The 14,963-nt window shown below is 43.6% G+C and overlaps 1 protein-coding gene across 3 annotated transcripts; it reads left to right on the top strand.

Annotated features, from left to right (window-relative positions):
• Nucleotides 1-6,781: 6,781 nt before the first annotated feature.
• Nucleotides 6,782-14,487, top strand: Spic (Spi-C transcription factor). Of its 3 annotated transcripts, none has more exons than NM_001400954.1 (6): nucleotides 6,800-6,849; nucleotides 9,269-9,365; nucleotides 9,992-10,085; nucleotides 11,432-11,547; nucleotides 12,079-12,187; nucleotides 13,710-14,487. In NM_001400954.1, the coding sequence occupies exons 2-6, from the start codon at nucleotides 9,363-9,365 to the stop codon at nucleotides 14,114-14,116; spliced, it is 729 nt and encodes a 242-aa protein (NP_001387883.1). In that variant the 5' UTR covers nucleotides 6,800-6,849; nucleotides 9,269-9,362; the 3' UTR covers nucleotides 14,117-14,487. The 3 variants fall into 3 exon arrangements, with proteins under 3 accessions (XP_006241287.1, NP_001387883.1, NP_001387882.1); NM_001400953.1 differs by having other exon boundaries at nucleotides 9,968-10,085; XM_006241225.5 differs by lacking the exon at nucleotides 9,269-9,365 and having other exon boundaries at nucleotides 6,782-6,849; nucleotides 9,968-10,085.
• Nucleotides 14,488-14,963: the final 476 nt, after the last annotated feature.

Raw genomic sequence — 14,963 nt, 5'->3', positions numbered from 1 at the left:
CAGGCTGTCTTGCTCCTTACTCTGCAGAGCAGGTTAGGCCTTAAAACCACAGGGAATAGCCACAAAGAAACAAATGGAAAAAAGGGGACCAAAGAAGAAGCATAAGAAACAATATAGGCACTGACACACACACACACACATAATCACACAGAAATGCCATAAAGTGCAAAATTGGAAACCAGAACATATATGAAAGACCTGTTAAAAGGAGACAAAAACCTCTTCCAAAATTGACCACTGGATTAGTTTAGTGTTGGCCATTTATAGCTGGGCAAGAAGCCTACACTTAAGAATTGTTTATAGTTTCTCCTTTCCTCGTTCATGTCCTTTCTTCTCCTCCTTCTCCTTTTCCTACTCCTCTTTTTCCTCCTGTCCTCCTCCTCCTCCTGTCCTCCTCCTCCTCCTGTCCTCCTCTTCCTGTCCTCCTCCTGTTCTCCTCCCCTTCTTCTGTTTCTTCTTCATTTCTTCCTCTAACTCTTAACTCTAACCCAAACGCATTCCTAACCCAACCTCAACCCCAACCCTAACCCTAACCCCAACCCCAACCCCAACCCCAACCCCAACCCCAACCCCAACCCCAACCCTAACCCTAACCCTAACCCTAACCCTAACCCAACCCTAACCCAAAGGAGGCCGTGGCGGCAGCTTTCATGGAGGAGAACAGCAGTTGTTGTCCAGACCTTGGTCCAGGCCATGGCTTTGGTCAAGGCAGCGGGGCTCATGGAAGTAAAATTGAAGACAAGGAGTTGATTCTAAAGACAAGGAGTTGATTCCGGTCACCAAGCTGGGCCACAGGGTTAATGACATAAAGAGCTACCTGTTCTCCCTGTCCAAAGGAGTCTGAGATTATTGACTTTTTCCTGGGTGCCTCTTTAAAGGATGAGGGTCTGAAAATCATGCCAGTGTGGGAGCAGATTTGGACAGGCCATCAGACCAGGGTTAAGGCTTTGGTCTCTACTGGGGACTACAATGGTCACGTTGGTCTTGGTGTTAAGTACTCCAAGGAGCTTGTCATTGTCATCCAAGGGGCCATCACGCAAGGTGACAGGCCGCTGTGACTCTGCTTGTGGGTCTCATCCCTGCCCCCAGAGCCACTGTCATTGTTTCTGTTCCTGTGCTCAAGAAGCTACTGGTGATGGCCGGTATAGATGACTGCTACACTTTAGTCAGAGGATGTGCTGCCACCCTGGGCAACTTTGCCAAGGCCACCTTTGATGCCATTTCCAAGACCTATAACTACCTAACCCCCGACCTCTGGAAAGAGACTGTTCACCAAGTCTCCTTATCAGGATTCACTGACCATCTTGTGAAAACCCACACCAGAGTCTCTGTTCAGAGGACCCAGGCTCCAGCTGTGGCCACCACATAAGTGTTTTTATACAAGAAAAATAAATGAATTAAATCTGTTTTTTTTATAAAAGAAACGTGGTCATATAATAAATATATAATTATATAAATACTGTATGAATATAAATTATATATAAATATATAAATGGCAAAAATATTTTAAAATAAAATAAGCTTATTGATCCTGCAAAGATCTTTATCTTTGAACCATCCCTTTAACCCTCTAAATATTTACTTAACTAGAAACGAGGGCTTGAACTTTTGCTGCCTTTCGCGGTTCCCTATTCTCAGAAAATGTAGTCGTCCACCTGAAGCTGGGCACCATCTGATTTAGACACCAGCACATCTGTTGCTTAAGATTTTCCAGAATAATCTCTGTTGCTACTGCGGACAGTGAACTTCTGCAAAAGACAGCCTGTCCCTTATGGAGCCTCTCTGTGGAGCCCTCAGCTGTCTACTCAGCTCACTTCTGAACTGCAGGACAATATTGGCCTGTCCCAGGCTCCTTCTGAAGGAAAACCCTGTTCTGTGTGTATTAGGTGGCCATGTCTCAAAGGCAGCCAACTGGATCATGTGACAAGTCCTCGACTTAAATATAAGGGAAAGACAAAAAAGGCATTTTTCTTGGGGAAAGACCTCCCAACGTCCATCAGATTCTGGAAGATGGGGATTTTCTGTGTATCCCTGGCTGTCCTGGGACTCACTCTGTTTTTTTTTTTTTTTTTAAACATTTTATTTATTTATTATATATTATGATTACACTGTCGCTATCTTCAGACACACCAGAAGAGGGCATCAGACTCATTTCAGATGGTTGTGAGCCACCATGTGGTTGCTGGGATTTGAACTCAGGACCTTGGGAAGAGCAGTCGGTGCTCTTAACCACTGAGCCATCTCTCCAGCCCGGGGGACTCACTCTGTTATGACTGACCTCGAACTCAGAGATTTGCCAGCCTCTGCCTTCCGGGGCTGGGATTAAAGGTGTAAGCCAGCACCTTCTGACCTTGATAATAAGATATTTGACTTCCCTCCATAACTTTTCTAGTTATCAAAACCATTCTGTGCTTTAGCCTCATAGAGTACCTTTAAGGCATTTCTCTGTTTTACTTTCTTTCCAAAGCTCTAAAAAAGTATGTATTTCTTTCACATTTTTAATTGAAAACAGATTTTTTTCATACAATATGTTCTGATTACAGCTTCTCCTCTCCCTGCAGATTCTCCACATCCTTTCATTAGAAAACAGGCATCTGAAAAAAGGAAAAAAACAAAACAAAGGAAAAGCACAAGAAATAGATATACATATAAAACACACACATACATATACTCACACACACAGACACACAGACACACACATACACACGCATACACACACATGCACACATATACACTCTCGCGCACACACTCACACGCACACACATACACATACATACACACATACACACTCGCGCACACACACTCACACTCACACGCACACACATACACACGTGCCCACACACACACACATACATACACGTACACACAGACACACTCACACGCACACACAGACACATACACACACTCACACACACACACACACACACACACACGACACCCGCACATGCACACACACACATATACCCCTAGAGACATACATTCACACAGAGAGAAATCCAATGAAGAAACAAAATCAGAAACCATAATATATAAGCAAGATACCTATAAGGTAAACATAAATTAATAAAATAAAAGCCTAGTCCAAACATCATGAGACAAAAAGAAATAAAAAGTCAAAACACCACTGCGTTGGCTGGGGAAGGGTAGCTTATATACCCTTAAGAGTGGTTTGTGTACCCAGGGAGACACTGGAGAAAACTAATTCCTCTGGGAATCAGTTGGACAGATAGCTTCTGGGTTAGGAGCCTGAGCTCTCCATCTGGTGCAGACCTATGCAGGCCCTGTGCATGGTCCCATAGTCTCTGTGAGTTCATGTTCATCAATCCTGCTGTATGCACAAGATTTTATTTCCTTGGTTTCTTCCATGGCCAAGACTCTTTGGAAAGAAAGATTGCCTTTCTCCTTTGTCATCTGGATTACAGCGCTGCCCCCAACACAGCGAGCCCCTCAGCTTCCGTAAAGAAGCTTTAGCACTTTTTTTGTAGGTTGACCATAACCTTTCCTTTGAGACCAGGTCCCTTATAGCCCAGTCTGTCCCATAACTTACCATGTAGCTAACTAGAACATCAATGACTTTGGTCCTCCTCGGCCTCCCATGTGCTAAGACTACAGGCTTGGATCACCGTGCCCAGTTTCAAGTAGTTCTGGAACTTGAACCCAGGGCTTCCCTGCTTGTTGGACACTCTACCAAGCAAACTACTTCTCCGGCCTGTCCTCAACATCTTTGCTAGTTTTGTTATGTATTTGCGCTTTCTTTCATTTTGGATTTTTGAGGCTATCACTAAAGCAATCCTCTGTGTCTGCCTCCAGAGTGCTGGGAGTATGAGTATACCGCCACACTCCGATGAATCCCTAGTGCTCAGAACATTCTTGTCCTTGCATTCCTTTAAAATGCTGACAAACCTGAGACAAAAGACCAGCTTTCGTGGAACCCTTAGGACTGGGCTAGCTCCTGCCTCCTCAATCCTCTTCTAACTTTTCTTCTTGTCCAGCTCTCCTTCCCCACCCCACCCCATGTTTATTTTCTTTAGCCTTTGCTCTGTACCTTGAATGTGCTAGATCTCCATCCTGTCTACTGTTGCCCCCACAACACCCCCGAAACTCCCCCCCACTCCCCCCACCCCCCGCAACCCTTCCCACAACCTCCTACCCCCTCCCCAGGGCCCTGCACTCCTCTCTCTGTGTTTTTCAAGACAGGCTTTCCCAGTGTTGCCCAGGCTAGCCTGAAACTCATTATGTAGCTCACGCTAGCAAACTTTTCCTCAGCTGTACAAGTTGCTGGGATTAGAGTTGTGAGGCTTCGTGTGCTCAGAACCTCAGCTATGTGGCTTAAACTGATTTTAAACTTGAAGTCATGTAATCCAAACATAGGATTATAAGCATGTGGCTGCCAGGCCCGGGGGGCTATGATATGTTTATTTAATACAGTGTTTCTCTATGTAGTCCTGGATGCCTTGAAATTTACTTCCTAGACCAGGATAGCCCTCCAACTCACAGAAAATATCTTCCTGTAATCCTGTGATTTGGGGGAAATAAAGGTGCATGCTACCACTCCCAGTTTTTAAAATATATTATTTATTTTCATGAATTAGAGAGAGAGTATTTATTCTTCCCAAATTAGAATTCATCCCAAGACTTGGCTCTTAGACACAAGACAATGCCTACAGCGTAAAGAGCTCCAATATACATTTATTAATAAATGAAAACAAAGACTATGTGTCTTGAACATGGGTGAAGACTCAGTGGGGCTTGGGATCCGATAAAAATCAATCAACATGGGTGATTAGTGTTTCACTTTTATTACTTTAATGTCTACATTTGAAAAGAGGAGCTGTTCACTGTGTTTGCATGACAAACAGTCTCATCCAAAAACAAATTCCCTATCAGAGGTGAACACGCCCTTCTCAATCTCCCCACCCACAAGATTTACTGATATTATTTTTTTGTTTGGATACCCCCCGGCCAAAGAGAAAGGTGTTTAAAAGGAGGTTGGATGCAGGTCAAACGAGAGGATGTCAGAGAAGGATTCAGTCTCCGTCTTGCACTGTCAGACTCTGCGTTGGACAGGTAAGTGAACTGGGTGCACGGGGAGGATGTACCTAGGAGATCTGGGACATTCCCAGTGTTTCCAATGAAGTTACCAAAAGCTACTTTAACCTTAAGGCTAAGTAAAGAGCTGTCCCTCATCCATGCCTGATCAGCTACAGAGACCAGATGATTTAGCTGCTATTCCGTGCTAAGCCAACCCTTTGCCGAGGAACGAGAAAGATAGCCTAGACTTCTAGGTCTTTCTCCTTCTCTTTGTCCTTATTCCTCTCTCTGTCTCTGACTCTGTCTCTGTCTCTCTCATTTTCTATGTATGAATGTTTAGCCTTTGTGTATGTCAATCTTCATGTAGCCCTAAAATACCCGGAGAAACCAGGAGATGGAGGATGTCAGGTCAGGAGTCTTCTGAAAGAGCAGCCAGTGTTTTTAACTTCTGAGTTATCTCCCCAGTCCATTTCTTGAGACGTAGCCCAGTTGGGGATTTAGCTCAGTGGTAGAGAGTGCAAGGCCCTGGGTTCGGTCCCCGGCTCCGGAAAAAGAAAAGAGAGAGAGAGAGAGAGAGAGAGAGAGAGAGAGAGAGAGAGGTAGCCCTTTTCTTTTTGTGATGTAGCCAGGCTTAAACATACAGGGTCCTCTCACCTCTCACTCACTATACTCACTATGTAAGTGTAGTAATTAGTGTGATACTAAGGCTAGCTATGACAATCTTTGAAGGAGTCCATTCTCTCTTTCACCGTGGTAGGGATAGAATGTAGGTCATCAGGTTTGGCGGTGAGTGTCTTGACTTGGTCTCAAGTCTCTTCTACTCCGTCTTGAATGAACTGTGGGAACTAAGGTTTAAGCTGTTCACCAAAAGCTCTCACTTGGAGGCTGGGGCTCTTAAGTCTTCAAGGAAGGGTGACAAACCAGCCCTTGTAGGGTTTATTGTGGGGAGGCTGAACTAAAGGGCTCTTAGGGCAAACTGTTGAAGTCCATACATAGTCTAGAGTGTGAAGTCCAAAACTGGGAAGAGAAGATATATTAAGAAGTGAGGGGGTTGGGGATTTAGTTCAGTGGTAGAGCGCTTGCCTAGGAAGCGCAAGGCCCTGGGTTCGGTCCCCAGCTCCGGAAAAAAGAACCAAAAAAAAAAAAATTGAAATTAGATTTTTAAAATGCTTTTCTTTCTTCTTTTTTTTATCTTCTTTTTTTGTTTCTTTGTTTCTGTCTTTCTTTGTTTCTTTGTTTCTTTGTCTCTTTCTTTCTTTCTTTCTTTTTTTCTTTCTTTCTTCCTTCCTTCCTTTCTTCTTTCTTTCTTTCGGTTCGGTCCCCAGCTCCGGAAAAAAGAACCAAAAAAAAAAAAAAAGAAGTGAGAAAAGAGGGGAGATTAAGAGATATAGGTCAGGGGTTTCTGCACTTGATCTTAGCCAAAAGGCCGAGAAGCGATGTCAGGGGTTTCTGGATGGGTTTAGCAGAAGTGGAGCAGAGGGGAGAGGGGAGACTGTAGTGTGTGTGTGTGTGTGTGTGTGTGTGTGTGTGTGTGCGCGCGCGCGTGTGTGTGCGTGTGCGGGGGGCGGGGTGCCGAGCCTTGAGTCTGATTCTAATGCCCTGGTCAAGAGAATGCAAACTATTACTTGTCCTTTCAAAATAATAGCTCCTAGTGTCTTGGTCACATCAAGAAATGGAATTATGTAGGCACTGTGTCTTTTAAAAAAAATCCCCTTTGTAGCACTTCCTTAAAAATAGCTATTTAATGCAACTCTGCCAGGGTGTTGGGGATAGTGAGAGTCCTTAACATCGTACTGATATCGCAACATTGTCTTCCTGGTAAGTGTTTGGCTTATGTCTTCCCTCACCCTGTGTAGTAACTGTTCCATTTTCTCCTTGGGATGAATGTTTCTTGGGCTAGTGTCTTATTGTCGGTTCAACTGGGAGTAAGCGAGTAAGCAATTGATATACTAAGCTGAAACATCAGTTGATACATTTCTGGGGCTGGAAACGGAGGCTGGAGGGGACCCAGCTGCAGAAGCTTGAGTCCGTGTATAACACAGACTTTAATTAAACTGATCAAGCACCTTTATTTACAGTTCATAGAAACCTTGATTTGGAGAGTTAGTAAAGAGTTTGCTTCTACGAAAACACTCTAGACGCTGTTAAAAACTGAGTTCAAAATACAGCAACGCTCTTACTTCTTACTTACTCCTCTCTTGCTCTCTTGCTCTTCTCTTTGCTCTTGCCCCCTCCCCCATCGCTTCTCTCCCCATCCCTCCTTCCCTCCACATGCCCATGGTGGGCCTCCTTTACTTATTCCCTCTTCTACTCTTCTTCTTATTAAACCTTTCCACATGGAAAAAAAAACCCAAAATACAGCAACCCTCAGCACTACAGGGTGAAGTATGGTTTAAAAGTCACGAATGGCTAGTCAGGAATTAAAAGTACCCAGTGCTGATAGCATTCATTTGATCAGTGGGTTAGCACATGACAGCCATCTCCGCATTCGGGAGGCTGATACAGGAAGATTAATACGTTTAAGACCAGTCTAGACTACAGAGTGAGTGTGCGATCTTAGACCAGGCTACATAGTCATTGTCTGAAAAGAGGAAAGAAGCAGAGGCCCTCCCCAATGAATGAAGAACACAGCCTCAACTGTGATTTATGAACGTTCTTATGTTTTCCTTTAAGGGATCTCGTGCAAAGTTGATACGTTGTGATCTCATGATCAGTATTACGGGCTGAATATTAAATAATGCTAAGCAGTATCAACTATGATCACAGGATAAGAACTTGAGCCTCCGTTTACTGATGAAGGAATCTGTGTGAAAAGTCCCACACTTTTATCTCATGTGACTTTTCTTACACCATTCAGCAAGTCCCAAGAGGACAGAGAACTTAAGGCGTTCATCTCCAACTACTGGTGTCTTAGAGAAAATACAAATCCCTAGAAAGGATAGATAGCGTGGATCTTGAAAAAAAAAAAATCCCAGCCTCTAACCCCCAGAAACTCTATAGGCTCAGCTTTCCAAGCACTGGGAAATAAGTTGGTGGAATTTTTAAATATGTTCCGGCTGTCCCTGTGTTCTCAGTTACGCAGCGGCAGTGATTAAGGTCAGCTGTCTTCACATTTAAGAAGTTAGAGAGGGGTTGGGGATTTAGCTCAGTGGTAGAGTGCTTGCCTAGCAAGCGCAAGGCCCTGGGTTCAGTCCTCAGCTCCAAAAAAAAAGAAGTTAGAGGAGCTGAGTCCATGGCTCTGCAGGTAAAAGTGCTTGCACCATAAGCAAGAGGACCAGAGTTTAAATTTCCAGAACTCATGCCCATGTGCTGGTTAGGGTTTTGCTGCCTGGGTACAAACTAGAGTCATCTGGGTAGAAGAGATTTAATTGAGGAAATGCTTCAACGAAGTTGACTGGGTAGGCCTGTAGATCTTGATTGATGATTGCTGTGAGAGGCTCTGACCGCTGTGGGTGATGCCGTACCTCAGCAGGTGGTCCTGAGTCAGGTAGGAAAGCAAGCTGAGCAAGCACATCCTCTGTGGTCTCTGTCCTGACCACCCCCGATGATGTCATAGAAAGGTTAGAGGGAATAAACCTTCGTCTCTCAGGTTGCTTTTGGTCAGGGTGTTTTATCCTAGTACTAGGAACCAAACTAGTATGGCTTGTCCGGGTGTGGTGGCCTCCTGTAATCTTGAGACAGTGGCACTTGAGGCAGAGGTGGTACCTGGTGGTTAATAAGACCCAAGGGCAAGTTCTAGGACTCAAGTGAGATCCTGCTTCCTTATATAAGGAAGAGAGGAGTGGCATCAACTTCTGCTCCCATTTTATATATATAAATAAGCCTGCATGAGCAGCACATGCACACGCGCACGCGCACACACACATACACACACACACACACACACACACACACGTGTGCACACACAATGATAGAAAGTGAAATATTCAGATGATGGTATCTTGCATTTATAACATTTTCCGAACAAAACTTCCTGGGCAAGATCTTCATTTAGAATCAAATTAAAAATAAGTTCTTTTAAGCCCCTACAGGTAATCCCAGTGCACAAGAGGCTGAGGCAGGAGGATTGGAGGTCATTCTGGGTTACAGGCTGAGACTCCTTGTCTCAAAAAAAAAAAAAAAAAAAAAAAAGAACCAAAAGACAAATAATAAATGTTACAATTTACAAATTTACAAATAATTACAAACCTATTTGGAATTGTTTTATTTAATTGGTCTTTCTCTCCTCCTCCCCCAGAACTTGTTATTGAACCCAGAGCCTTGCACAAGCCAGTACGCACGTGCTTACTAGCCGCTGTTTCCTCAACCCAAGACTCTTCAATTCATGAATAATGGTCAGTTGGCATTTTTTTTTAAAAAGTCTTAATTTTTAATTTTTGAAATTAAGGGTTTCATACACCGCATGTTGGCCCCGAACTTGCCCTGTGGCTAGGATTGGATGAACTTGACCAAACAAACACTGATCATCCTGCGCTATCATGCTTCATGTTTATGTGGTGCTGGGGGATCGAACCCGTTGTAAACAATGCCATGTAAAATCCCATACTATATAAAATTAATATGGTTTTTAAAGACTAAAAGATCAATGCTATCATGCTCGTGTTTATGTGGTGCTGGAGGATTGAACCCATAATTGTTTAACTATGCCATATAAAATTGCATACTATATAAAAATTAATATGGTTTTTATAGACTAAAAGGTCAACACTTTAAAAACTGAACCAGGAGAGTGGCTGTCACATTTGACAACACGCTTTTGATCGTCGTGACTGGAGCTAGGATCTCTGGCTCCTTCTTGGGAGAGCCCAGGAAACTGGTGAGCCTTGTATGGAAAAGCATCCGGCAATGGAAACCTAGCCAGTCTACGACGTCCATGGTGCTGAAGTTGAAACTCCTAGCAAACGTCTCAGAGTTACATTTGCCATTGTTTCCACAGACTTGCGTTGAACTGTTTCCACAGACTTTCGTCCAGCAAGACAGCCTGGGCCAAGCATTTGAAGACGCCTTCGAAGTACTGACACAACATTCCACTGGAGAAATGCAGTACCCCCCAGGTAAAAATAAGTCCTTTACTCTCATCTCTTGGCACATACGTGACAGACGTGACAGCCATATGTACACATACATATGTAAGAGTAACAGGAAGCCTCATAAACTTGCAAAGCTGGGGAAGGGCGGCTTTTCCTGTGACGTCTGGGCTAGCCATTATACCCTTACTGTTGAGTTCTAGGCCAATGAGACCCTGTGTGTCAAACAGGGCTGTTGAAAGATGGATGGTGGGGTTGGGGATTTAGCTCAGTGGTAGAGCGCTTGCCTAGGAAGCGCAAGGCCCTGGGTTCGATTCCCAGCTCCGAAAAAAAGAACCAAAAAAAAAAAAAAAAAGAAAGATGGATGGTGGATAGCTGGAGATTGACTGGCTCACACACATGTGTGCTCACACATGCACACCTGCATGTAGCACACAAGCATCCATAGACATAAAATGTGAAAGGTGTAAAAGGTGATAACGGTACTGGGACCAGTCTGAGCTAGGTAGCCAGACTCTGTCAATAAGACAAAGAATAGACATTACGCCTGCTTACCAAGTGCTTACTACATCATCCTGACTTTCCAGAATTAGCTTCTGGTAAAACAATATATACACACGTGTGTGTGTGTGTGTGTGTGTGTGTGTGTGTGTGTGTGTGTGTGTGTGTTTGTGGGTGTATAAAGGCATATTATCTCTGCCATAGTTAGCTTGTCAGAGGACAATGTCTTGCCTCCCACTGTGTTTGGTTGAGAGTCTCAGAACCATAGCATATACCAGGTTAGCTGGCCCGAGAGCCTCTGGGGCTTCTCCTAACTCTACCCCCTATCTTGTCACAGAGCTTTGCCTGGGTTCTGGGGTTCTGAACTTAATCCTTACACATCCATGGCAAGTGCATTTCACAGTGTATCATCTATCTCCCCAGACCAGAAAAAAACAAAACACTTTGTTATATATTTCAGGCCTTCCACTCACCCAAGACTGCATGGGAAAAGGCATATTTTTATCCTTAACTTGTTCTACAGATTATAACATTTATCCTACAGACCCTTTGATCTTGATGAAATGCCATATATTGTCTACTGAGTTTATAGACAGTATTCCAGGGAGTTCCAGATTAACACTTCTATACTTACTATAGGTATATGGAATATTTTTCCATAGAGGGAATGGGTTATGCAGAACAGTGTCCATAATACAAAAGTCCTGGGATAAATGCCGTGGTAGAAATACAAAGTGGTAAGAAAGCCTAAAAAGCAGTAATCAATAAAACAGATGTCATCTTGGGCTGCTTACAGACGTGTTCGTATATAAACGCATGTGTGCCTGTAAACTTGGTCTTATGGGGTATCTTTCTGTTCTGCTTTTATTTAGAACATAGAAATTACATGGCTATCATTAACCCTTATCCTCACATCAGAGGCAATTCTAACTACTGTGGAATGTTACCACCCACAGAGGAACCCCTCTATGACTGGAGAGGTGTAACAGTGAGTATCTTTACCAAGATCAACTGCCCTGTATGGGAAGATCCACAACAGCCAGGCTTTTGGTTTAAAATGAGTGCTTCTCACACCTGGGGTTCCAGTTGTGAGCTGCTACACAGATTCTCTTTCTCAATGAGTATCTTCAGAAGAATCATCACCGCTGGCAGTGGTGGCACGTATACATGCCTTTTATCCCAGCAGCACTCCAGAAGCAAGTAGAGGCAGGCAGATCTCTGCTTGAGGCCAGCCTGGTCTACAGAGTGAGTTTCAGGACAGCCAAAACAAAACAAGAACAATCATCTCTCTTTTCTCAAGGGGGAGAAGCCAAACTTTTAGCCTCTGCCCCCGATCTTCTCTTGGTTGGATGGCCATCCGAGGGTGTTTTTTGGGTGCAGTGCTTTTGAGAATGTAGTTTTGTTTTGTTTTGTTTTGTTTTGTTTTGTTTTGGTACATTGTTAGCATTGGTCTGCAGTCACTGATTGGGGGACCAAAGGACAAATTCCTACTTAACACACATTGCTGTCTTGTATATAGAATGGTTCTGCGGACCTGTATTTGGAAGGAAGCTTCCATCAATCCCTACAGAACGTAGCTGAAACCCAGCTGGTACAAGCCCCTTTCTTCCAGGAAAAGGGAGGAAGAGGTAAGTTGCCATGCTACTCCTGACATGGGTTCAAAGGGATGTTATGTTTCCGTTTTGTTTTGTTTTGTTTTTTCCTCTTTCATTTTGGTAGCCCAGGCCACCTGGAACTCCCCGTGTAGACAAAGCTATCTTCAAGTTTGCAATCCTGCCTCAGGATCCTGAGTGCTGAGTTTCCAGGAACACAGGTCCATGCCAGAAGGAATAAAGGGTATTCAGAAATACATTTGTATGTATTAGCTTGTAGCTGAGCATTATGGTACACGCTTATAGGTCCAGCACTGAGGCAGAAGGATTGTAACTTTGAAGCAAACCTGGGCTACATGTTAGACTTTATCCTCCCCCCCCAAAATGTTAAGACAACATGAATTGAACCACTCCAAGGGTGTTTGGCTATTTATTTATTGGACCATAAGCAACTTACTGACCGTTATGCTCTTGAAGAAAGTGACACACACACACACACACACACACACACACACACACACACACACACAGAGGCAGCCAGTAGCCCATACCATGTTCAGAAGACAACAGACAGAAGATGTTATCTTAAATCCAAGATATATGAGTAGATTTAGGGGTGGTGGGGTACACCAGCAGTTTTGGACTAAACTATGCTAATTTCTCAAAGGGAAAATTGTAGAATGTAGCCAAGAGTAGTTTAACTACAGATAGACCTAGAGGAGGGAGGCTACAGCATGCTTAAGCTAATTCTGATATCATGAAGTGACTGTCACTTTAATTGCCTGGATTTTCCCTTTCTAGTCGTTTTCAGACACCAGTGATTACACGATAAAAGAACACTGACGTTAGCACTGATTTCATAACTGAAATTGATCAACAATGCCGCTCATGAACAATGGCATGAAAACATTTATTTTTTGTCATTTCTACTCCAGGACATTTTATGGCTCCTCCAGAGCTAGCCACTAAATCTGGGGGTTGGGGATTTAGCTCAGTGATAGAGCACTTGCCTAGCACCGAAAAAAAGAAAAAAAAATCTGAGTCACGACTACCAATTCTCTTAGGATTACTTTTAGGGCTGAAGAGATAACAGTGATATATATATATCACTGGAACTGGAGTTAAAGATGGTGGTGAGCTGTTATGTGGGTTCTGGGAATGGAACCTGAGTATATTCTGTTCTGCAAGCACCCCAGGGGTCAGCTGAGCTAACCCTCATCCCTTGTATGTTTCATGATGTGAAACTATGATCGAACTTTAACTGAAGACTGCCTGACTTCAAATGGATCTCCAGATGAGGAGATCCAGGCTTCCCCCACCCCCACCAGAGAACAATAAAGAGTGTTTAACAATTTCCACATGATTTAGGTCCAGTGCAAACTATAAGAGTCCCATGGATCTTTCTGACCTGCCAGTAACTGCATTCCTAAGTCAGTGAGAGGAAGCAGGCTCATTGTAGCTTTCATGACTGAGGCTCAGGAAGTTCTTCCAGGGGACCTTTCAGGGACAACCATAAAGGAGTTAACATCTCTCTTTTTTTTTTCTCCCACCATTGCAGGCAGGAGGAAGCTTCGGCTATTTGAATACCTTTTCGAATCCCTGTGCAATTCGGAGATGGTGTCTTGTATCCAGTGGGTCGACAAAGCCAAAGGCATCTTTCAGTTTATATCAAAAAACAAAGAAAAACTCGCTGAACTCTGGGGGAAAAGAAAAGGCAACCGGAAACCCATGACTTACCAGAAGATGGCCAGAGCCCTGAGGAATTATGCCAGAACTGGGGAGATCACAAAAATCCGGAGAAAGCTGACCTACCAGTTCAGTGAAGCTGTTCTCCAAAGACTTGCTCCGTCTCACTTCCTGGGGAAAGACCTCTTCTACTCACAGTATAAGCAGCCTGATCAGGGCTATCTCAATTTAAACCATTGGAATGCAAATTACTACGCTCACGCCAGTTACCAGAGCTGACATTAGCTTCTTCTTGCCTTGCCAGTGTCAAGAGAGCCCATGCTTTAGGATTTCCAAAGCAAATTGCTTCTCGGTTTTGGGATTCCACACCAGCAAGACAAAAACGCAGAAAGAGAATATATAAACAGGCCATGTTTGGACTTCGCTTGTCCTGACAACTTTTAAGGGCCGACATACTGGTGTTGAAGGGAATGTAGATGTTTCAGAAGCATGCTTCCTGAAGATCACCATTTCTAGTCAACGGGCTCAGTGTCCGTGAATTGGGTATCCAAGAACATCCTGAAGCCAGAATGTCTTCTCAGAAAAATGGGGACACACAGTGGCACTTGGTATTTTTAAATAAACGATTGAATTTGAAGCAACTGAAAAAAGCGTTTGTACACTGTCTCTTGCTACACAAACACTTTTGCCTAGAGTATGTGAGTGCACACTGGATTTTGTTGAGGTTTGCTGAGTAGCCTAGACTATCCTTGAGTTGATAAAGTGACAGGCGTGTGCCACTGTACCAGGCTTACACTGATTTAAAAGCACTTTCTTGGCATGTACTCAGAAGAAAGTCACTCAACAGGGGCTGCAATACAGAGGTTGTACCAAAATTTACGTCTGTGGCTTAAAATCACAGTGTAATGTTAACTTTTTTTTTTTTGTAATCCCAATCTAATGCTAGGTGATCACTGTGGCTTTAATTTGCATTTTTCTGATTCTAGACACAAGTATTTTGTTTTGGAGACAGGCTTTCTGAGCCCTGGCTGGATTAGATGGAACTCACCCATCTTTAAAAGCATTGGTATTAAAGACATGTGCTTGTGTTTTGGGGCCATATTGAGGAAATTTCTGTTCAACCTAC

The sequence above is a fragment of the Rattus norvegicus genome, chromosome 7 (genome assembly GCF_036323735.1).
Source record: "Rattus norvegicus strain BN/NHsdMcwi chromosome 7, GRCr8, whole genome shotgun sequence".
In the NCBI taxonomy this organism is placed as follows: Eukaryota; Metazoa; Chordata; class Mammalia; order Rodentia; family Muridae; genus Rattus; species Rattus norvegicus.
The sequence above is the reverse complement of the archived record's forward strand: the minus strand, read 5'-3'. Positions and strand labels throughout refer to the sequence as shown.